The sequence below is a fragment of the Cannabis sativa genome, chromosome 8 (genome assembly GCF_029168945.1).
Source record: "Cannabis sativa cultivar Pink pepper isolate KNU-18-1 chromosome 8, ASM2916894v1, whole genome shotgun sequence".
Lineage (NCBI taxonomy): Eukaryota > Viridiplantae > Streptophyta > Magnoliopsida > Rosales > Cannabaceae > Cannabis > Cannabis sativa.
In genome coordinates, this window is record NC_083608.1 from 23,060,184 (window position 1) to 23,084,502 (window position 24,319).

A 24,319-nucleotide genomic window follows, 5' to 3' on the forward strand; every position below is an offset into this window, starting at 1 on the left:
GATGTTGGATCGATTGGATGAAGAAATTAATTGGATCGGATCGGATGGTAAAATCTAACATGCAATATATGATTGGATCGGATCTGAGTAAGCCTAAAAACATTGGATGTGATCCAATGAACACCCCTAGTAAAATAAATATTAAAATTACTATTTTATCATTTTTAATGTAATTATATATTTTTTTTTTCAAAGGTATAAAAGAAATTTCGTATATTTTTTTTGTCTTTTTCTTGAATTCCCCCATATTATGAGGGATTAAAAATAGTGTGTTTGGAGGGAGATCTTCTCCTTCCATCTCTTCTCTCCCTCTTGCCGAACAAGAGAATTTTCCAATCCCTCCATCCCTCTCCCTCCACCCCTCCCCCTCCCTCCTTCTCTTCCCTCTTCCCTCTACCAAACATAGTGTAAATATATATATATATATATATATATATATATATCTATTCTATATAAAGTGTGCCTATATAACTGAAATTGTTGGTTTATGAGAAATTTAGGGATGATTTTTTATTTTTATTTAATAAAATAATAAAATATTATTTATATATAATAAAATAATAATAAAACAAATCCTATTAATATTTGAACTGATATTAAATATTCTCAAATACCATCAAAATTTGCACTGCCGACTTGGCTTTCTCTGCCTTTTGATCGATATCATACCTCAAATCAACGTTGGAGTGACATTGATGAGAGCAAACCCAACTAGAAGAATAATCCATCTGAATTAATTCGAAATCGGAATGAGTGGCGGTGGAGAAGGTGAGTCCTTGGAGTATACTTTCACATGGATCGTCGCCATCTCTCTGGATATTGGACTAGATAGTTTGGAGGTTTGTGGGTTTGCTTTACCTTTTGGAATTGACCCATCTGTATTCTGTGGATATTGGTTTTCAGGACGGAACAGAGGTCCAAATCAAGTCATTAACCCGACAGAAGTACGTGTCTGCTGAGAATGGTGGAGGCATGAATGTAACCGTGGATAGAGATTCACCTTCTTCCTGGGAAATCTTTAAGGTTAGATTCTCACCACATTGTTATGCTTTTTATTTTATTTTTCGCTTTTTTTTCGTGAATGGAATTATCTTGCAAATTACCTAACTTCAGAATGTTAAAAATAGATAAAAAAAAAAAATCTAATTGTTTAAGCATGGAGCACCATAAAATTTATTGTTTATTTGGAACTTTTCTTGAATTCAGCGCAATGATAAATATATCAGTTAAACATGATAGTTTTGGTTAGTGCTTTTTGATATGTAAAGGGAAGCAAGAGATTGGTTGATGATGAAGAAAGCTATGTATTAGTGGATTTGAAAGGTCAAATTTTCTTAGATTGCTTTTGATTTGTGTAGTTTTGAAGGTTCCAGGCAAGGGTGAGAGGTCTGTTATGATGACTCATTCATTTGTCTGTAGCATGCTAATTGAAACTCACTTCCTAAGTATTTAGTTAGATAGTCTTGCTTAATACATCTTGAGATTTGAAGTCTTTAACAAAATACTAATCTTGCCCATGTTAGCTAATTTCCCATTTGGCCTCAATCTTTCATAGTAAAACTATCAAAAAATGTTTTGCTTCTGTCATTTGTGTAGCTATGGAGAGTTTCCTCATCACAATTTCAGTTCAGAACATCTCAAGGACAATTTTTGACGTGTACTGGTCTAGGATGCTCTGTTTCTGCAACTGCTGGATCTCCTTCAACTACAGAAACATTTGATGTTGAAAGGAACAATGATAGGGTTCACATAAAAACGACTACTGGAGCCTATTTGCAGGTCAGCTTTTCAATATTTTTGCTGTTATCTAGACAATTGGAAGCAATGTTTTACCATATTGACATCCTGAAGAAGCAGCATGAGATCATGTTTCATTAATTTGGCCATGGGGCTTTCATCATAATTGTTAGACTAATTAAAGTTTTGTGGGAAACTTCTTATTAAAATGGATTTGTAAAGATCTTTGTTGGCAATATTGTTTTAAGATTTTTCTAACATGACTATCTAGACCCAAAAGGCTATTCAGATTGTCTTATCAATTTAATTATCTATCCAAAATATCCAATTAGAGTTTAATAATTAAAATGATATTGTGCACTTTACTTGATAGGCTACATTAGGAGGTCAGCTTACAGCAGACTTTCCAGGGAAGCCGGGATGGGACAGTAATGCAGCCACATTTCAAATGATAATCGTTTCAGATAACTTGCACGGAGATTATCAGCTGGCTAATGGCTATGGACATAATGAGGCTAAACGGGTTCTTAAGGTAACTCCATGTCTTCATGCTCCTAAACTTCTCTTTCTCCTTTTCATTAATTATCACAAAGTATTCTTTTATTTTGCACACTTTTATTTTTGTCAATAGTTTGGACATCTTTGAATCTGCAGAAACATAGAAACAGTTTTATCACTATAGAAGACTTCAATTTTTTAAATAGACATGGAATTAATACTGTGAGAATACCAGTCGGATGGTGGATTGCTTATGATCCTGATCTTCCTGCTCCATACATTGGTGGAACTTTGGAAGCTCTTGATAATGCATTTTCATGGGCACAGTAGGATTGATTTACACCTTATTTTAGACAACTACTTCTTTAAATATACATAAAAGTATTTAGACAATAATTTTCTTATATAACTAAAAACTTTGGTACAGATCATACGATATAAGATGCATTATTGATCTTCATGCTGCGCCTGGCTCCCAAAATGGCGTGGAGCATAGTTCAAGTAGAGATGGTTCAACAAACTGGCCGACTCCAGATTACATCTCACAAACAATGCATGTTATAGATTTTCTAGCCTCCAGGTATTTTTGCACATTATTCGGAATTTGAAAATTGTGTTGTAATAAGTGAAATTTGTGTGTTATAAGTTCTGTAAACTTTAATTGCAACTTTAATTGCTGAGTCTCTTACGCTCCTGAGGTAATTGAAATTTTGGGATCTTTTTTTATGTTTGGGCTGAAAAATTTGGATGAATCACTGATTGAATGAATCTTCTCCAAAATCTTTTGTTTGATTACATGAAATAGTGACTAACATCCAAATTTCAAAGTTGACGAAAAACTCGGTAACTTAATAAGGTAAAAACTACTATAATATTTACTTTATAAAACTTTCGTTTCAATATCTTACTATTATTAACACCATTTGATTTTGATGTAGAAAAAATATTTTTGGATTGAGGCAGCAATAAAAATAACTGATACTCTCAAGAATTTTTATTACATGTCATGTAACGCATGTCATAAAAAAATAGATTTATACAATCGAGATGAAAAAATCATATGTGACAAGCCAACATGTGGCCAAGAAGGATTTCCTATACCACGGTATATTACAAAAAACATATAATGAAATTGAAATTAAGTTAAAATAAAAAAAAAATATACTAACAATCTTATTATGCATTTTACAGTGCTATAGCATATGTTGAACTTGATGACAATACAAAGAGCCTATCTGCTGTCATGTTCGCAGATATTGTGGAAAAAATATTTTCGTGTAATGCTGCCCAACTAATGAAATATACTGCAGAGGTGTAGTTTTTAAAAAATTAAATAGTTTTACATGTCTTTCATAGGTTAATTTTTTAATTAAATAAATTATGCACACCATGTCTAATCATCTTAAATGAAAATACATCACTGTTTGCAGGAATACCGCCGCTTTATCGACACTACCATATTCAATTTATCAAATAAAAAATGGATAATCCAAATATATGCGGACCCGACTAGAATGAAAAGTGCAAAATACAAAAATTACACTATTGTCTCTATCAAAAAAAATGAAGATTGAAATCCACCAATGACTATCATTAGTTTTCTTATCTACAATTTTTAGACTAATGCTATCTTCAATTATCAACAATTTAGAGATTGATTTTTAATTTTCTTTTTATCTTACCCCTATTTAAGTAATGTTTCTTTAAGTATTGGAACATTAATTTTTAGTTTATTTTTGGATTAACTTAAGAACATATTTAAATTTTCTTAAACACTAATATATTGCATTCAGTATTCAATAATAATCTAACTTTCAAATAACATAGAAAAAAACCTAGCATAAAATTTAGTATACGTGCCTCGCACGTAATTTTTTACTAGTATATATATAAATACTAATAATATTATTTTACATTTTCGGTCTCCGAGCGTTGGGACCCAAAACGCATGATATGTACATACGACGCACAGGTGTACAAATATATTTATAACTTCTATCTTCTTCATAGAATTCGATTTCTCTTTTTCTTCAAACAATCTACTCTAAAATTGTCATGGGTGGGGCTTGAAAAAAGAAAAAGAAAAAACATTTTAGTCATTAAGAAATTCGAAAGAAACTTCCCACTGAATAGCCCTCCACCATATGTGCCCAAGAAACTAATAATATTTAATTGATTCGAAAACAAATAAATTGGTATTACTCACTAAACTGCAAAACTCTAGGGAGAGAAATGGCTGAATTGTTTGTTAAGCAATCAGAGCCGTACGCCCAAGCTCGGCCTGATTACCCAAAAGAGCTCTTTGAATTCATTGCCACCAAGACTCCCTTTCACGACCTCGCCTGGGATGTCGGCACTGGAACTGGACAAGCTGCCCACTCGGTGACTAGATTCTCTTTTGCTCTATGATTAATATCTTCTTTTTCTTCTTCTTATTTTTTTCCGTCGCTGAGATTAATTGTTATTTTTGTTGTTGTTCCATTTAGCTATTTCATCTTTTTTTCATATGTTTCAGCTAGCTGAGATATACAAGAACGTTATTGGAACAGACACAAGCTTAAAACAACTCCAATTCACAACATCGCGCCCAAATATTCGTTATGAGCAAACCCTACCAGTCATGTCCACAACTGAAATCAATGAAAAAGTAGCACCGGAATCAAGCGTCGATTTGGTTACAGTAGCCCAAGCTCTTCATTGGCTCGACCTCCCAAACTTCTATGAGCAAGTAAGGTTTGTACTCAAGAAACCAAACGGCGTCGTCGCGGCTTGGTGCTATACCCTGCCACGTGTCAACGATTCAGTGGATCAAGTCTTGGATCGGTTCTACGCTGAATCTCATCCTTACTGGGACTCAGCTCGAAAATTAGTGGAGAACGAATACAGGGACATTGATTTTCCCTTTGAGCCGGTGGATGGGACCAACGAAACGGGGCCGTTTCAATTTGTGAGTGAGAAAATGATGAACTTGGAGGAGTTTTTGACATATCTGAAGTCATGGTCAGCATATCAAACAGCTAAGGACAAGGGCGTGGAGCTTTTGGTGGATCGTGTGGTTGAGGATTTTAAAGGAGCATGGGAAAGTGATGAAGGTGGATCATATGGTAAAAAGGTTGTCAAGTATCCTGTGTTTTTGAGGATTGGAAAAGTGAAGAACGTGTAAGGTAAAAGCTTTTAGTAATTTGATGTTTTTCCAATAATTAATTTTGTAAATCAAACTTTGGATGTGCTTAGAAATTACTATGTACCTAAGAAGCAAAATAGTGATCTATTGCTAAATTAATATAGCTCATTTTGTTCAAGTTTGTTGAAGTATTAAAAGTGGATTCAAATTTGGATTGATTCAAATTTGAATTATAATATAGCACAATATAAAATTTGTATCATAATAAATATATTAGATGAGTGCTAAGAAACTTTTTATCCCACTCTTTATTGGATTCTCTATTTAATTGGATTCTCTATTTAATGTGATGACAAATGTCATATTTTGAGCAAAATTTATTTTTACTTAATAATTAGTTATGATATTATAATGTTATTACAATTGTGCTATTACTATTTCTCATATAATTATTTAACTAACTTCTTATTTATAAAAGAATTAACCCATTAAGAATAAAAATGAAAAAAAAACATATACATATATTTTAAAATAAAACAAAGTAATAATTAATATTTATTTAAAAATTGTAATTTTTTTTTCCTTTTAAAAAATTATGCAATATAAAAATTAATACAACTTAAATCTTTTTTTTCTTTATGAAAAAGTAATATTTTTTTTATGATTATTATAATTATATTATTTATCAATATAAATACACTAATAAACTATCTAATATATTTAGGAATTATTACATAGAAAATATAAATTGATACTTTATTTACAAAAATACATCCATAAGGTGTGGACAACATTTATACCTTTTATGTAATTTTAATTACCAAAATACTGTATTAGAAGTGGAGTGAATTTTCACTTGTATAAGAAGAATAAAAAAATAATTTAAAAATAGAGTGATAAATCCAAAAAAAAAACTAGTACTGTATAATAAAAGAACTAATAAAATATAAAATAGTACAAAAAGATTAATAATAATAATAGTTTTAAGTCATTGAATTTTTTTTTTGTATACATTAAACTTATTACAGTTTTTACTTTTTTGAAAAAAAAAATAAAATCTTGCAATTAATCTATGTATAATTTAAATGTATATATATTGTACTTTTTTATTTTTTTTCTTCCAAATATATATTTTTTTGTTTGTAATTAAGTAAAAATAAAAAAAATTAATGAAGTAATCAAATTATAATAAATAATTAGTTATTATAAAATAATTTAGTTAGAATGGCATAATTATAATAACATTAGAATATTATAATTAAATATTAAGCAAAAACAAACCTTACTCAAAATTTGACATTTGTCATTATATTAAAGAGAGAGTGAGATATAGAGTCTCCTTAGTAATCCTTAATATATTATTTTTATATGAGAAATGCTAAAAGACATCTATGATTATGTATTAATATCGCTATTAGTTGAAGCCAATTATAAGGTGACATATAATATTTAGGGCTTTTTTTCAGTTTTAACCAAAAAAGTAACAATATTGCAAAAATACTTTCAGCTGGCCAAATAAACATATGTACAACCCAAATAAAAAAAAAAATTACACACACTTTCAACCCAGGATCCATGCTTCTTGGGCAACTATCGCGCAACCATCGCGCAACCATACAGCAACCCAATCCAACCGAAACGAAAATTCAACCAGAAAGAGAAACACCATTAATTTCGGCGACTTCACCTGAGAAGACGACCAGAATCAATCAAAACAAGGGTTGTTTCGAATTCATAAAAAAAAGTATAGAAAGCTACTACGAAACTAAAATTCAACCAGAAATCTAGTTTAATTTGCATAATACTAATGTCCTGACTTCAATTTTTAAATCCATGAAAGACATATCTCAAAAAGTTGAACTAGAGTTCCCAAACAATCCAACTCAAGTATAATCCAAAAAAAAATTTACATCAATACTATAGTAAAATGTTTATGCTGGTGTATTTTTTGTTGTTTTTCAAATTTCTAATGGTGAATTTATTTATATTAAATCATAAAAAGACATATAGATAGAGTTACGTACGTGAAAATACTGTTCTGATTTTTAATGTTTCACAACAGTTGCATTACATTTGTATAGACATTTTGCTAACAGTTATTTCGTCTGAATGAAATCTTCGTCTAATGCAACATTCGGCCAACCACCTAGCAACCACCCAGAAACTTTCGTCTGATGCAACCTTCGACCAACTACCCAGCAACCACTCTGTAACTATCGTCTGATTGAAACCTTCTTCTGATGCAACCATCGCGCAACCACACAACAACCACTATGCAACCATCGTCTGATTGTGTAAGTGATAGTGTAAGTGGTATTTTGGTAATTAAAATCACACAAAAGGTACAAATGTTGTCCTTACCTTACGAAGGTATTTTTGTAAATAAAGTGTGAATTTATATTTTTTATGTAATAATTCTTAATATTTTATTATTAAATTTAATTATTGCATTAAATTATAAAACTTTTTACATTAGTTGATATTAATACCATTTTGTATATTTCAATCCGCTAATATTAATTATTATCATAGTTGTTGTTGTTTTGAACAATTCAAGACATGAAGAACCCACAATGCTACAAAGAGGCTATAGAATGTAAATAGACACTGCTAGCTATGGTAGAAAGCTATGATAGAAGTGTCAACTTCTTTGAAGTAGAATGATACTTGGTATCTAGTTCCAAAGCATAAAAATCAGAAAGTTATTGGATGTAATTAAGTGGATCTTCAAAGTTAAAGATGGTATAACTCCCACAGATCCTAAGAGCTCTACTTAAAGAAAAAAAAAACATATTTTACAACACTTATTTAGTAATATTTGTAAAATAAGTGTTACCAATTCATTAGTTCTTTTATTTAAAAACACTTATAAAATAAGTGTTGTCTAATAAATATTGCTGTCTCTCATATCACATTAAAATTGGCAACATTTTTTTTTACAAATATTAAATTTATGTTTAGTCTAAGTCAGTTAGGTTAGTTATTACAGTTAAATTAGTTAGTCCATTTCTCTACCTATATATACTACTTTCTTTCTCCCTCAAACCAATTGTAACAAACACTTGATATTCATTCGTGTGGAATAAAGAATTATTATGTTTTCCTATTCACTAATATAGTATTAGAAGACTCCTCCATTTTCAATCTTTAAGAATTCAATTGAAGCTTCCTTTCTTTTTCAACAATGGTGCGTACCCGAGCTACCATCTTAGCTACTTCCACTGCACAAAATCCTCTAGAGGTTGATGCTGCAATCGCTCCACCACCACCGAATGAATCCATTGCCGTTCTACAACCAGATACAAATCAAATTCATGCTACTCAACCCAGTCCAGCTGATCAATCATCACAAGATCAACATCTTGTACATCGATCAAACACAGTCGATCGACAACAAGACCAGCTTCCTGTCTCTCAATCCAACACCATCGATCGACCTCCATATGAAGACATTCGTTCGCCATATTACCTGAGTAACGCAGATCACCCTGGATTGGTTCCTGCTACTCCAATTCTCACCTATCACAATTTTCAACGATGGAAAAGAGATTTCAAGATTTCTATAGGTGCAAGAAACAAAACTTCATTCTTGGAAGGTACATTACCTTAACCTCCTATTCATGACTCACTATGTAATCAATTTTCGAAATCCTATTGTCTTTTTCACAAACAAATTTGAGCCTTAGTGATTGAGTGCATGCCCACCCATAGCAAGTTAGTCCACAATCATAGTGTGTAAGACTGTGAAGAATCCAAACAATTGAAGGAGTGTCGGGCTTAGATCTTGATTATACTCTGCGACAGAAACGAACAAGGGTTAGAGATCTGAGCGGAAGGAGTCATTGAATTCTGCTGCAACCAATGTAAGGTTTCTCATACTTTATATGTGTTTAATTTTCATCGTTTTAGAGATTCATATTTAAGATGTTAAGAACATACTTGTTAGTAAATCTAGGTCTTAGTAAAATATAATCCAACACTAAACTCATCCATGTGACTCTATCGGCCATCCGTCGCATTTTCCACCGTTAAAAAACATAAAAATTGTAAATTTTACATATAACATAAATAATATACTTAGAGTTTAATAAAATCTCTAAAATTGAGAAATTATAATTCTAATGCCTATTTTCTAAAAATAGGACCCATAATAAATAAAATCATGCATAATCATAAAATATTAATAATTAATACTAATTGTCTTTACTAATCCATATTCTAATCATACGGTCATTATAGAACCCCTTTATGTTGTCCCTATAAGGCCAACACATCACCCTGTGACTGGCTATCACCTATGGAGCTAATAGGTGCATCAATGGGAGCTCTTGGTGCCTCATCATAGGGATCATACTCGTTGGGAAAGATGAACCCATCTTCCTCCATGGGAGGTGGTGGGGGTCCTGCATCTGTTGATGGCTTTAGTGTTGGATCTGCCACTAGCCTACTCTACAACACATTCAAGATGGATCTACGATGCTCCATAATGAGATTTTGGCCACCATTCAGCTCTACATGACTAGTCTGACATGCCTCCTTCGATTCGGCTTGACAAGTGTAAGACCCTTTTGCTCAACCTCAATCTTGTCCAACCTCTCCACCAAATCATTGTACTTAGCACCACCAAGGCCCGAAGATGATGCAGTGTATTAAGGCTCTGATGTAATGGGTTGAGGGTCTGGATCGGGGATAAGAGCATTTTTGACATGTTCCGCTGCTTTTTTTTTGCTTGGCTTTTTGAAAATAACAGGGTCTTGGGTGTCATCCTCAGTCTGTGTGCCATCCAAACCAACTTCAATAAAGATCTCCACATCATCATAAGTGATGGTCCTGGAATACTCCTCCTCATCAGGGTGAGGAAATAGTCCATTCATTACTGCAAGTTACTGACTAAGATTTAGAAAAGATAAAAGAAAAATGAGTTAGCATTTATTCCAAACATTTCTCTTGAATAATTGCTCTAAACATAAAAGAAAATATCATACCCATTTCAAAAATAATGCACTGAGCTCCTTCTTCCCAGTCTCACCCTTGTTGATCCAACTAAGCATCCTTAGAAATTGAATCCCTTGATTCGTACCGCACTTCCTCCCAACCTCTAAAATGGACTCGTACGCCTAATACTATATTGCAGGTGCGAAGCCATACGTTGTGTATTTGCACTCGTGTTGAACATCTAAACTCAACTTCTTGTCATAATTTACTTTTTGTTTCACATGCCATTTTGAAGGGTGAACATAATTTCTAGCAAATGAGTACTTCCCCAAGGAATCTGGAAAAGGAAATTGAGATCTTTAACAGGTATGCTAGAAGAAACGTAAGTGTACCCTCACAGCCCAGTAACACTACCTCCACAAATGAGCACCAACCTAACTTGTACACGTCTTCCAGATTCTCGCAGTGTAAGAAAGAACCTCTCCTAAAGTACTTCCTTCTCCACACTATCATACCAGTTGAAATATTTGTTGATCAACCGGTCTGACCCCGAGCAGGAACCCTTCTCCTCTTCTGTTGGCCCCAATGTGAAGTTCAAGCCTGTAATGAGTGGAGACTCAACTACTCTAAATCTGAACTCATTCTGGCCAATGTAAAACTGTATTTCTCCTGCCTTCTCAACATCAACCTTCATTTTATGTAGCATTACTTGGTGAAATATCACTGACAAAAATGTGAGAGGTCCGACCTTCAAAAATTTACCAAAATGGCTTGCATTTTCCTTGTCAATCTATTTATATTCCTCAAATTGCGTCTTGATCTTTCCAAATACACCGCTACCTCCGTTGGAAATATTTTACCAGGATCTAGATTTACTAACAAGTATGTTTCATTAACATCCTAATATGAATTTCTAAAACAATGAAATAAACACATAAGGGTTTAAGAAAATCTTACATTGGGTGCAGCGGAATTTGATGACTCCTTTCGTTCAGATCTTTAGCCCTTGATTCCTTTTTGTACCAGAGCATCACCAAAGATCTGAACCTGGATCTCTTTCTCTCCTTCTTGAGCCCGATTCTCCTTCTTATTGATTGGATTCTTCACAGTCTTCCACACTATGATTGAGATACCACTTGATGTGTGTGGGCACTCAATCTATCACTCAAGGTATGAAAATTTTAAGAAGAAAAGAGAAGGAGAAGGTGACGGCTAGGGTATAGGAAGAAGGCTTAGAATTTTTCTCTGAAGGAATGAGATGTATCATATTTTTCCTGAAGCCATCACTACCTATTTATAGGTAACCACCTAGGTTTAGGTTAGATTTATTTGACATTAAAATAATGAAAAAATTGTTGTGAATTATTTTACCAGGATCTTAGATCTACTCACAAGTATGTTTATTAACATCCTAAATATGAACTTTCTAAAACGATAAAATAAACACATATAAAGTTAAGAAAACCTTACATTGATGCAGCGGAATAAATGTCTCATTCCACTCAGATCTCTAACCCTTGATTCCTTTCTGTAGCAGAGTATAATCAAGATCTAAGCCCGAATCTCCTTCTTCTTCAAGCTTTGATCTTTCACAGTCTTCCAATCTATGATTGAGTTACTGCTTGCTGTGTGTGGGCACTTACTCTTTCACTAGGGTCGAAAAAGATGAAGGGAAAAGAGAGAGAGAGATTTCGGCCAAGGTAGAGAGTGAGGAAGGCTCAGTTTTCTGAAGAGAGAAATTTCTGTCAGAAAGGCTTGTTGAAAACTTGTGATTTGACTGAGCCATCACATTCTATTTATAGGCAACTACTAGGTCTAGGTTTAGAATTATTTGGCATTAAAATAATGAAAATAATAATTTGAAAAATCATCATTAAGTGGCCGGCCATATGGTGTTATTGGGCCTTACTTAATTTTGCAATTTTATCAAATTTTATCTCTATTTTTTCAAAAATGCCAATTTTCCAATTCTAACCTTTTAAATGCCAAAACTAATTATTTAATAACTAAAATAGATTATTAAATAATATTGTCATTTAATTTAATTATTAATTAGACATATAAAGTCCATTAATAAATAAATAAACCCAGAAAACTCTTTTCCTTACAATTTCACCCCTGCTTAGTGAAAATTCATAAAATTAGACATAGTCTAACTTTAGAATTATAATTGATCAATCACGAATCAATTAATGAGTCTTACAAGCAGAATGTTCTCAACTAGAATGGGGACCATGGATCTATATGCTGAGCTTCCAATAAGTGAACCAAATTTACCAAGTAAATTCCTACTTATTAATTCTTCGTTGAATCCACTCTTAGAACTTAGAATTGCACTCTCGTACTCTATATAGAGCATATTGTATGTTTCACGATACCAATATACTATCTCATTTAACCATTGTTATAATCTTATTGTGATTTAAAGATCCTCTATATAGATGATTTACATCGAGATGGGATTTCTTTACCGTTCTCACCCCTCAATGTATTTTGCCCTTAAAACACTTAGCTACTGTAAATGGTGTTTAGTGATCTAATAATTAGTCGGTTAAACAAGAGCTCATCCATTTACTTCTATTTGCTAAGCTCGAAGGGAATCATCGTTAACTTCTATACACCAAATAGAAGCTATAGATTCCATATTTATGTTCAGCACTCCCACTCAATCATACTATCATGTTCCCAAAATATACGTATCACCCTGACCCAAAAGTAGGCTTAACTAATAAATCAAAGAACATGAATAGCACTCCTGAGTTGAGCCCAAGCATATCAGGATTTAGATTCTTTTAATCTTAAGATCAACTACTGATATTGACTTGGAAAGATATGTATAACGGTAAGTTTGTAATATCTTAACTTAGTTGCAATATCGGTCCAGTCCAATGTATACTCCATACATTCGAAACTAGTATACTTTACTAATGTCCTGGAAAGAACATAACACTTACTCCAAGTGTAAGTACACATCATCGCTGATTATCACATTAGTGTAAATCCAATAATACTGATGAAACAGGGACCAAAACTTTTGATTCATATGATCACAATCACATTCCACTGTGTTGACGATACTGTAATTGTGAATAAACATATGATCTGGATTTAACTGATTTTGTGTGTATGAATGTAATAAACATATTAAACATATTAAACCATTAGCATGTAAAATTCATGCAAACATCAATCACTTCAAATTTCTTATGTTGATAACTAATCAGATTGTAAAGAGTTTTATTTAGGGCATAAAACCCAACAAACTCCCACTTGCACTAATATAAAACAAACTGTGCAAATAGGTCAATCTGATATCTTGATCTTCAGATCAAGTGTAGTATATTTGAATCCACCCAAACTTCTGGAAACTAGTTCATAAATACACTTATGAAACATCCTTTACTATATGCTTTACTGGATACTGAAATCTTTACTGTTTTAAAAGTACATCTGAATTAACAGAAGACATATCTCTCATATTTTAAAATATGTAATTGAGATAATACAGTGTAGACTTTTCTTCAGTGATATAACTTTCTGGTATTTTCGAATAGACCAAGTTATAGTTCTTCTCTGGTAGAGCTTGAATTATTATACAATAATTCCTCCACCCCCAAAGTAAGCACCATCTTATAGAATTTCGAAATTAGATGGTGAGATACAAAGACAACTGATATACAGTTTCTTAATATCTGACATATAGATCACTTTCATAAATCCTTCTTGAATATCTTCTCATGTTCCCTATTTGATTACATCTCAGATAGCTCCCACTCAATAGCAGATGTCTGGTTAAATAATACTTTTAACCTCTGATTGTTTGGAGAGTTACCTAGTTGTGACTTTTGTATTAGTCTTAAAATTTTAAGTTAAGACTAAGTCATCAACATAGCAGACTAGTATTTGAAGTGAAAAATACATGCCAGAGATTAAAGTAATCAAAATTAAGATACCATCAAATTTTATGAGGATTAAGAATTCTTGGTTCAAGTCATTCGAATGGACTGAACTAGAGTTCTTTATCTTATTCTCATAATTCTGATAAGCTATACCTATCCATGTGAATGGTTAGATTTGCTTTTCAGTAGTGTTCTTAAGTACCTATCACAATTATCAACCTAATGAAGATGGGTATAGAATTTTAAAATTCTCCCACTCAATTAAGGTAGTGTGAAACTTTAACAAAGAACTTTCAAAGGTATCAAAATTTTACTTACAACAGTAAAATCGAAATGGAACATACAATCAAGATCAAGGATTTATATTGACAATAGCTAACTCATTATATTACTTCTATGTTTAAACAAGATATGTGTTTCGTAGGGAATTGTGGAATAGACTCCACCCCTAAGAATATACATATAGGGTACTATGGATAACCTCCACCCCTAAGTATATAGAGACTATGATCCACCCCTAAAGGTTATAAAGATCATGATTCTCTTAGTGTGATAGAGTTTATGTGGAGTTGAATACTATCCAGAGTTCATTAGATATAAAAGATCGTTGAACTGCATAGTTTTCTTAACTTTTCTCCACCCCTATCAGATCATAAGATCCTTTTATTAAACAAATTCTTAATAATTGTATGAGAATTAACAATTATTGATAAACATAGAAATAATTTCTAGTGTTTATATGATATAACTCTATGAAGAGTTGAAAATATTATAGAATTTGCATCAATAATAAAAACACTTACACATACAAACATACAAATATAGTGTGGTAATAATTGATGAAGATAAAATTAAATGAAGCTCAATCTCATAAATTGCAATATTGATTTCGAAAAAAAGAAACTTTATTAATAAAAAAAATGTATTGCAACAATATGAGAAAAACAGGGATAAATATCCCTAACTAAAATTTGAAATCCAAATTGTTTTTAAACTAAAACAATTAATTCAAAAATTGAAGAGCTTCATCTTCATCTGGACGATTTCACCCTTGGTCCAGCTTTCTGATCCAACTCAATTGAGTTCAAGTAGCTTGGCCTATAAGAAGAAGAAAACAAATAAACAAAGTTTAGTCCAGAATCATAAATCCAATTGGATAATAATTCACTAAAACTTTTAAAGTTTATTAATGGAAATACCTTGTTTCTTTGCAAGAAGTTTAGGACACTGGGATTTCCAATGACCTTTTTCATTGCAGTGGAAACACTTTCCATTAAGTGTAGCATCACCAGAAGGAGCAGCCTTTTTCATGGCTTTTGTTCGCTTCTAGGTGTTCTTCCACTTCTTCTTCGATTTGGGCTTTGAAGCAGAGGCAACATTTGCTTCAGGTTTTATCGTCCCATTACCATTCCCAGGATTGTGAGGTTTACTCCCTTTCTTCTTGGGTCCTCCAATCAAATTTTCATAAGTTTGAAGGTCATTGACTAATTCATGAAAGTCAATTTCCTTCTTATTCATGACATAATTTGATGTGTATGGTAGAAATGTTTGAGTCGATGCTATTCAAGATAAGACTAACTTCGAGTAGCATCGCCCATTTCAAAGACCATGATCCTGGGCTTCTTGGAAATAACTGGACATGAGGAGAACATGATCACGCACGTTTTGATGAGGTTCCATCCGTGCATTAATGTACTTCTTAGTCGCGTCAAAGCGTGACTGAAGTGATGCCTTACCGAATAGCTCATTTAACTTCGTCATTACTTCAGCAGCCTTCTCAGTTTTAGAAAACCGAGTTTTGAGGGTGTCAACCATGCTAGAAAGCATAAAGTATAGAGCTTTGTCATTTGCCTTCTGCCAACGCTCATACTTTTCTTTCACAGCTTTGGATGCATTATCCCTGTGCACTTCGTGTGACGGCTCAGTTAAAACAAACAAGGCACTTTCTCCTATGAGAGCAATATTAATGTTCTCATTCCATTTATTAAAGTTAGATCCATTCAGCTTGTTTTCAGTCAACAGTGATAACATGGGATTCATTTTGACAAAACAGGATACTACAAAATAATAGAAATCAACAAATAGAAATTAATAATGGTTTAACACACAAAATCAATTCAGAAATTATAAGCACATAGCAAGTAGGAATGATATGAGAAAATACTTAAAAAATTCAATCCTAAATAATTTCCAAGGTTTTCAACAAACTGATATCAGTGTCCCGTTTAGGCGAGAGTCAAAGCTACCATCCATTGAATAGAGTTGTCAGCTCATCTAAAATGTTAAACATTCTAGCAACCTTTTATTCGATCAAGATCAGAATCCAGCGTTGTCCCGTTTAGGCGAGAGTCAAGGCTATTCTATCTCATGAGCTTCTACCATTGTTTCGCAATTTGCAAGTCAAATATGGTCGCCACCATTAGGGTGATCTATACCATATAAAACACTTACAAACCACTTATCATGCGAGATTAAACAGTGCGAAATTGCTAATGAACGTTCCTCCATTAGGGAGGATTACTCACTAAAACAAACGCGGTGTAAAACCCACAATGGAGATCGAATATCTTAATAATAATAAAGCTCATTGTTTAAAATGTATTTTTTTTATTATTCTAATAAATAAATCTCATTAAATTCAAAATTTAAGAATTAAAATTCAAAAATAAGAATTTAATATAATATTTATAAAATTATACTTAGATGGTGATTGAAATAAAATTAATTATTTCCATCTTAGTAATAATCTTAAATATAAATATTAAGGAAATTAATTTAAGTTGAATTAAATAAATAATTAGCAACTTAAAAATTTCCTTTGAGAATATATTTATTGGGTTCGAAAATTTAAAGTATATAAAAATACAATTTTCGAAAATAATAAAAAATAGAAAAGAAATACTTCAAGCAAAAATATCATCTATCTAGATTTTCTTTTGACTAGTTAATTCAATTTCTAATAATATATATATTTTTTAAATTCATTTATTTTAAATTGATCAATTAAATGAAAAAATCATTGATTTGAGTTGGTCCAAGAATTAATTAAAATAAATAATTAATTTACAACTCAATCTATTTTTCAAAAAAAAAATCGAAAATATTGCATAAATAAAATGCAATTTTCGAAATTGATTAATAAAATAAAGAAAAATATATATTTTGAAAATTATTTAAATTTAAGTTGAAAAATTAAATTTCAACCTAAAAATAATTTTCTATTTAATTAAGTGTCATGAAAAATCAATAAATATTTAAGTATCATGATGAAAATCAACTTAGATATTTAGATTTTTCAACTTAATTAAATGTATTAAATTCAAGAAATAATAATTAAGTGTAGAGAAGGCTTAATTATTAATTTCTATTTAATACTAGGAAAAATATACTTAATAAAATTGTACCAAAATTAATTATTTAAATAATTAATTTCACAAAGTATATTATTTTCCTATTTAAATATTAGAAATAATAAGTAGTCTAGAAATTACTATCTAGAAAATATCTTATTTGACTAAGTATCTTTTCAAAATTTGAAAAATATCTAATTTAAGTTATATAGAAAAAATCTAAAACTTAAATAATTTCAAATCTAGATTTAATTAAATATCACAAATTAAGTTGTAACCACTTAATTTGAAGATATCTTTTTAAAGTTAATATTTGAAAAGATATTAACCAAAAAAAAAAATATCTAAGATATTCCATTTCAAGTTAATATTTGAAAAGATATTAACTTAAAAAATATCTTAAGAATCTTTAATAACTAATGCCTAAGATTCCTCAACTTGATTTAAAATTTAAATCAAATATTCAAATTTAAGTTAGATAAGAAAAATCAGTTGATACAACTAATTTATAACTTAAATAGGAATATTTAATTAAATAAGCTCCAGAAAGAATCTTCGTTAGTTAAAATTCTATATTTAATTAAATACAAGAAAAATACAAATAGTTTGTCTAGAAGTAATATCTAAAACTAAAAGTGTTTTTCTTAAAATTAACTTTAAAATATTAAAATGAAAATAAATTTTCATATATTTTAAAAGTTAATTATGTTGCTAATTCAATTTTTATTAGGTCAAACTAATATAATTAACCTAGTACAGTTATTCAAATCAGGCAAATGAGCCTTCACAATTGGGGTAGTTCATGTGAGGGGGTGCTGGGTTCAGTATGTCGTACCCACTTCTATGGCTCCCAACTCTCACACAAGGCCCAAAAGAGAGGAATTTAACCTTAAAATAAATAACTGTTATTAATTGAATAGGTCCAATAACTAAATGGACCTAAATAAAATCTATCATGGTGTGACATTTTATTTAGCAACAACCTATATGCATCTATATAATAAAATAAACATATAGGCTCACACAGGCACACTTTGGATGGATCCTATCATGTTGCTAGGTCATACACAGATCAAAGAAGATTGTAAAATTTACCTGTTACAAATTATTAACTTGACCAAGGGAGCCATCAGATTATTAGATCTGGCAAAAAGTAACCATGGCTATTTGCAATCAAGTAATAATAGGTTTTTAAAACTTACACACAAGCTAAAAACACATACTCCTGCAACAAGGCTGTGAAGTTTGGATAGTTGGAAGTAGGATTTATTTAATTTTAAATAAATAATTTCGAAAAATAAATAATTAAAAAAAAATTTAATTTTCGAAAAAATAAAATAAAATTAAAAAAAATTTAATTTCGGAAATAAAAAAAAAATTCGAAATTTTAAAAAAAATATTTAAAATTAAACCTACTTTTTGAAAAATTAGGTTTCAACCAACCTAAATATCATTTCAAAATTTTCTAACTACTTTTAAAAATTAAATGTTATTTTAAAAATAAAAATTAAATAAAAATTAGAAAAGATAAATGAAATATCTTTTCAGATTTTTAAATTTAATTCAAATAAATAAAATAACAAAATTTAAAAGTTAGCAAAATATCTTATATCTATTTAAAATTACATGATTATAAATATCTTATTTTAAATTTAAATATGGTCAAAATATCTAAAAAGATTTAATTAAAAAATCTTAAAAGATAAGATATTTTTAAAATATCTTAAAAGATATTATAAATATCTTAAAAGATATTATAAATATCTTATAAAATCTGACCTTAAATTTAAAAAAAAAATATAATCAAATTTAAAAATAAGATAGATTTTTAAGCAAAAAGATAAATACTAATTCTATTCAAATTCAAATTACACTAATATCTTGAATTAAATTAAAAAAAATTAAATTAATTCAAAATGATAATTAGAATTGAATTAGGAATATTAATAGTATATATACAAAACCATACAAAAATTGGAAGTTAATTCCATGAAAAAGTATGAAAAATTGAAGAAAAAAGAAAAAATTCGAAACTGTACGGACAGTTCTGCGATCGCAGGAAAATATCAAGACAAATTTCCGATTTTGTCAAATCTTCAAAAAATAATAACTAATTCAAATAAAATCCAAATTGAGTTCTGTAAAAGGCTAACTTGCTTAATTTTTTCCATACTATCCAATAAAAATAATTCTAGAAACGAAATCACAATTATTTTTTACGAAAATTTCACAAACATCAATCAATCATCAAATAACACTCAATACAACATGATACCATCCAAAGAACATACAAACAATCGTTTTAAAGTCCAAATTTCATGTAAGTAAATCAATTACCATGGCTCTGAGGCCAGTTGTTGGGAATTATTTTACCAGGATCTTAGATCTACTCACAAGTATGTTTATTAACATCCTAAATATGAACTTTCTAAAACGATAAAATAAACACATATAAAGTTAAGAAAACCTTCCATTGATGCAGCGGAATAAATGTCTCCTTCCACTCAGATCTCTAACCCTTGATTCCTTTCTGTAGCAGAGTATAATCAAGATCTGAGCCCGAATCTCCTTCTTCTTCAAGCTTTGATCCTTCACAGTCTTCCAATCTATGATTGAGTTACTGCTTGCTGTGTGTGGGCACTTACTCTTTCACTAGGGTCGAAAAAGATGAAGGGAAAAGAGAGAGAGAGATTTCGGCCAAGGTAGAGAGTGAGGAAGGCTCAGTTTTCTGAAGAGAGAAATTTCTGTCAGAAAGGCTTGTTGAAAACTTGTGATTTGACTGAGCCATCACTTTCTATTTATAGGCAACTACTAGGTCTAGGTTTAGAATTATTTGGCATTAAAATAATGAAAATAATAATTTGAAAAATCATCATTAAGTGGCCGGCCATATGGTGTTATTGGGCCTTACTTAATTTTGCAATTTTATCAAATTTTATCTCTATTTTCTCAAAAATGCCAATTTTCCAATTCTAACCTTTTAAATGCCAAAACTAATTATTTAACTAAAATAGATTATTAAATAATATTTTCATTTAATTTAATTATTAATTAGACATATAAAGTCCATTAATAAATAAATAAACCCAGAAAACTCTTTTCCTTACAATTTCACCCTTGCTTAGTGAAAATTCATAAAATTAGACACAGTCTAACTTTAGAATTATAATTGATCAATCACGAATCAATTAATGAGTCTTACAAGCAGAATGTTCTCAACTAGAATGGGGACCATGGATCTATATGCTGAGCTTCCAATAAGTGAACCAAATTTACCAAGTAAATTCCTACTTATTAATTCTTCGTTGAATCCACTCTTAGAACTTAGAATTGCACTCTCAGACTTATATAGAGCATATTGTATGTTTCACGATACCAATATACTATCTCATTTAACCATTGTTATAATCTTATTGTGATTTAAAGATCCTCTATATAGATGATTTACATCGAGATGAGATTTCTTTACCGTTCTCACCCCTCAATGTATTTTGCCCCTTAAAACACTTAGCTACCTGTAAATGGTGTTTAGTGATCTAATAATTAGTCAGTTAAACAAGAGCTCATCCATTTACTTCTATTTGCTAAGCTCGAAGGGAATCATCAGTTAACTTCTATACACCAGTAGAAGCTATAGATTCCATATTTATGTTCAGCACTCCCACTCAATCATACTATCATGTTCCCAAAATATACGTATCACCCTGACCCAAAAGTAGGCTTAACTAATAAATCAAAGAACATGAATAGCACTCCTGAGTTGAGCCCAAGCATATCAGGATTTAGATTCTTTTAATCTTAAGATCAACTACTGATATTGACTTGGAAAGATATGTATAACGGTAAGTTTGTAATATCTTAACTTAGTTGCAATATCGGTCCAGTCCAATGTATACTCCATACATTCGAAACTAGTATACTTTACTAATGTCCTGGAAAGAACATAACACTTACTCCAAGTGTAAGTACACATCATCGCTGATTATCACATTAGTGTAAATCCAATAACACTGATGAAACAGTGACCAAAACTTTTGATTCATATGATCACAATCACATTCCACTGTGTTGACGATACTGTAATTGTGAATAAACATATGATCTGGATTTAACTGATTTTGTGTGTATGAATGTAATAAACATATTAAACATATTAAACCATTAGCATGTAAAATTCATGCAAACATCAATCACTTCAAATTTCTTATGTTGATAACTAATCAGATTGTAAAGAGTTTTATTTAGGGCATAAAACCCAACAAAAATAAATGGTAAATTCCTTGCATAGTGGCCGGCCATGATATGGATAATGGGCTTCACTTTGCAATTTTGCCATTTTGTCATTTTTCCATCATATTTTCTCAAAAACGCCAATTTCCCAATTTAACCACTTAAATGCCAATTCTAATTATTTAATAACTAAAAATTAATTATTAAATAATATTGTCATTTAATATATTTACTAATTAGACATATAAAGTCTCTTAATTAATAAATAAAACTTAAAATCTCTTTTCTTCACAATTTTGCCCTTGCTTAGAGAAAATTCATAAACAAGACATGGTCTAATTTTAAAATTATAATTGATTAATTAAAATCAATTAACTAAGTCTTACAAGCAGTATGGTCTCAACTAGTATGGGGACCATGGGCCTATATAACCGAGCTTCCAATAAGCAGACTCGGAATTTACCAAGTAAATTCAGTGACTTATTAATTCCTTGTTGCATCCACGCATAGAACTTGGAATTGCACTCTCAGTCATATAGAACGCTCTATATGTTCTATGATATAGATATGCTATAAATTATCCATTGTTATAATCCCAATAATCAATGATCCTCTATGAATGATCTACATTGCATAGGAATAAAATTACCGTTACACCCTTTCAATGTATTTTATCCTTAAAACACTTGCCACCTATAAATGATATTTTAGTCAAATAAAATAATCACTAAAATGAGATCTCAATCATTTATCTTTTTTCAGCAAGCTCAAAGGAAATCATCGTTTCACTTCTAAATACCTATAGAAGCTATAGATTCCATGTCTATGATTAGCGCTCCCATTCAATTGTACTACCATGTTCGCAAAATGTACGTGTCACCATAACAAAAAAGTAGGCTTAACTAACAAATCAAAGAACACGAATTACACTCTTGAGATCGAACCTAATCATGTCAGGATTAAGATCATTTGATCTAGGATCAACTAGGTGATATTGAATTGAATAGATATTACGGTAAATTTATCAAATCTAATCGAAGTTCAATATCGGTCCCTTCCAATATATACTCCATACATCCGATACAAGTAAACTTTGCCAATGCCCTGGAAAGGACATAACACTTATCCAAGGTGTAAGTATACCTATCGCTGATTATCATGCCAGTCTAAATCCAGTGAACTGACAAATCAGGGAATTAAACTTTTGAACATATAATCATGATTATATTCCACTGTGCTGACAACACTATAATCATTAACAAATACATATGTTCTAGACTTAATAGAATTTATAATCATGAAATAAATCATGTGAACCATGCAACATAAAATGTTATTTCTAATCTTTATTAATTATATCTGATTATATTGAAATAGGTTTTATTTAGGGCACAAAACCCAACAACCTCTATAAGTCACATGGCATGTACAATGGTTTGATGTTGCAACTATAAGTCGTGGAGCCATCTAAAAAAAGATAAAAAAAAAAATACCACGATAAGCGCACCATCAAAAAATAATCGACAAACCATAGATAAACCATCGATAAACTCAAAATTTTGGAAAAAATAAACCATAGATAAAATATCAATATACTATCGACAAACTCAACACTTAAAAAATTAAAACCTAAGTAAATTATCGATAAACCATAGATAAAATATCGATATCCTGTCGACAAACTCAAAACTTAACTAAGTAAAATTATCGATAAACCATAGAAAAAATGTTGATATCCTATCGACAAACTCAAGACATTTAAAAAATTAATTAACAGACACAATCCCAAACAAATCCATCGACAAACCATAAATAATATGTCAATTTCCTATCGATAAAACAATAAAAAAATTTAAAAATTAGTTAAGCTAAAACTATTAACTACCTAAGTGATTTTTAATCGATAATTCATCGATAACACTGTAAAAAATACACATACCACATAAACAGATCTTAAAGTTCAAATTATCACCAAAAATTTCACAAATTTTAGAAAAATCACAAGAACAATGAAAAATCTATTTTTTAAATGGTACCTTTTCACTTAGTTCGGTGGTAGTTGTGTTGGCAGTTTGACTAAGAACGACTTGAGGAGCGGTGGTGGTGCGCAGATGTGTCAACTGGGTTTCGTGGTGGTGGGTTTCGACTGGGTTTCAAACAAAGTATGGTGGTGGGGTGATTTTAGCCTATTGGGCTTCTCAGAGAGAGAGAGAGAGAGAGAGAGAGAGAGAGAGAGAGAGAGAGAGAGAGAGAGAGAGAGAGAGAGAGAGAGAGAGAGAGAGGGGGGGGGGAAAGGAAGAGATAAGGCGATTGAGAAAGCTTCGATGGGGTGATTTAGCTATTGGGCTTCTCAGAGATAGGTGGGAAGATGATAATGTGGAGAGAGAGCGCGGGAAAGGAGAAAGACAAAAAGAGAGAGAAATTTTAATTAAAAGGGTATTTTGGGAAATTATAAGCATCATTTGGTATAAATTAAGTTAGAGTGTAAGTTTTGATATAAGGTGTATTTTTAAGAATGGTTAGTGCTTGAGATGCACACGGGGCAG

General features: G+C 30.9%; 2 protein-coding genes across 5 annotated transcripts; both read left to right on the forward strand.

Moving 5' to 3' along the window:
- Positions 1 to 609: 609 nt before the first annotated feature.
- On the forward strand, positions 610 to 2,961 carry LOC133030205 (probable glucan 1,3-beta-glucosidase A). Of its 4 annotated transcripts, none has more exons than XM_061102593.1 (6): positions 610 to 768; positions 904 to 1,023; positions 1,597 to 1,779; positions 2,111 to 2,269; positions 2,392 to 2,561; positions 2,663 to 2,961. In XM_061102593.1, the coding sequence occupies exons 2-6, from the start codon at positions 973 to 975 to the stop codon at positions 2,841 to 2,843; spliced, it is 744 nt and encodes a 247-aa protein (XP_060958576.1). In that variant the 5' UTR covers positions 610 to 768; positions 904 to 972; the 3' UTR covers positions 2,844 to 2,961. The 4 variants fall into 4 exon arrangements, with proteins under 4 accessions (XP_060958576.1, XP_060958578.1, XP_060958577.1 ...); XM_061102595.1 differs by having other exon boundaries at positions 1,627 to 1,779; XM_061102594.1 differs by lacking the exon at positions 610 to 768 and having other exon boundaries at positions 779 to 1,023.
- A 1,287-nt stretch (positions 2,962 to 4,248) lies between these two features.
- Positions 4,249 to 5,673, forward strand: LOC115700980 (uncharacterized). Its single transcript, XM_030628660.2, has 2 exons — positions 4,249 to 4,617; positions 4,751 to 5,673. Exons 1-2 carry the CDS (start codon positions 4,468 to 4,470, stop codon positions 5,396 to 5,398), a joined length of 798 nt encoding a protein of 265 aa, XP_030484520.2. The 5' UTR covers positions 4,249 to 4,467; the 3' UTR covers positions 5,399 to 5,673.
- The last annotated feature ends 18,646 nt before the right edge of the window (positions 5,674 to 24,319 follow it).

Bases quoted from the DNA above. Each gene is read 5' to 3' on its own strand.
- LOC133030205 (XM_061102593.1), top strand. From the start codon at position 973: ATGAATGTAACCGTGGATAGAGATTCACCTTCTTCCTGGGAAATCTTT. The intron at 1,780-2,110 runs GTCAGCTTTTCA...TTTACTTGATAG, and splicing joins CTACTGGAGCCTATTTGCAG to GCTACATTAGGAGGTCAGCT. The intron at 2,270-2,391 runs GTAACTCCATGT...TTGAATCTGCAG, and splicing joins AGGCTAAACGGGTTCTTAAG to AAACATAGAAACAGTTTTAT.
- LOC115700980 (XM_030628660.2), top strand. From the start codon at position 4,468: ATGGCTGAATTGTTTGTTAAGCAATCAGAGCCGTACGCCCAAGCTCGG. The intron at 4,618-4,750 runs GTGACTAGATTC...CATATGTTTCAG, and splicing joins CTGGACAAGCTGCCCACTCG to CTAGCTGAGATATACAAGAA.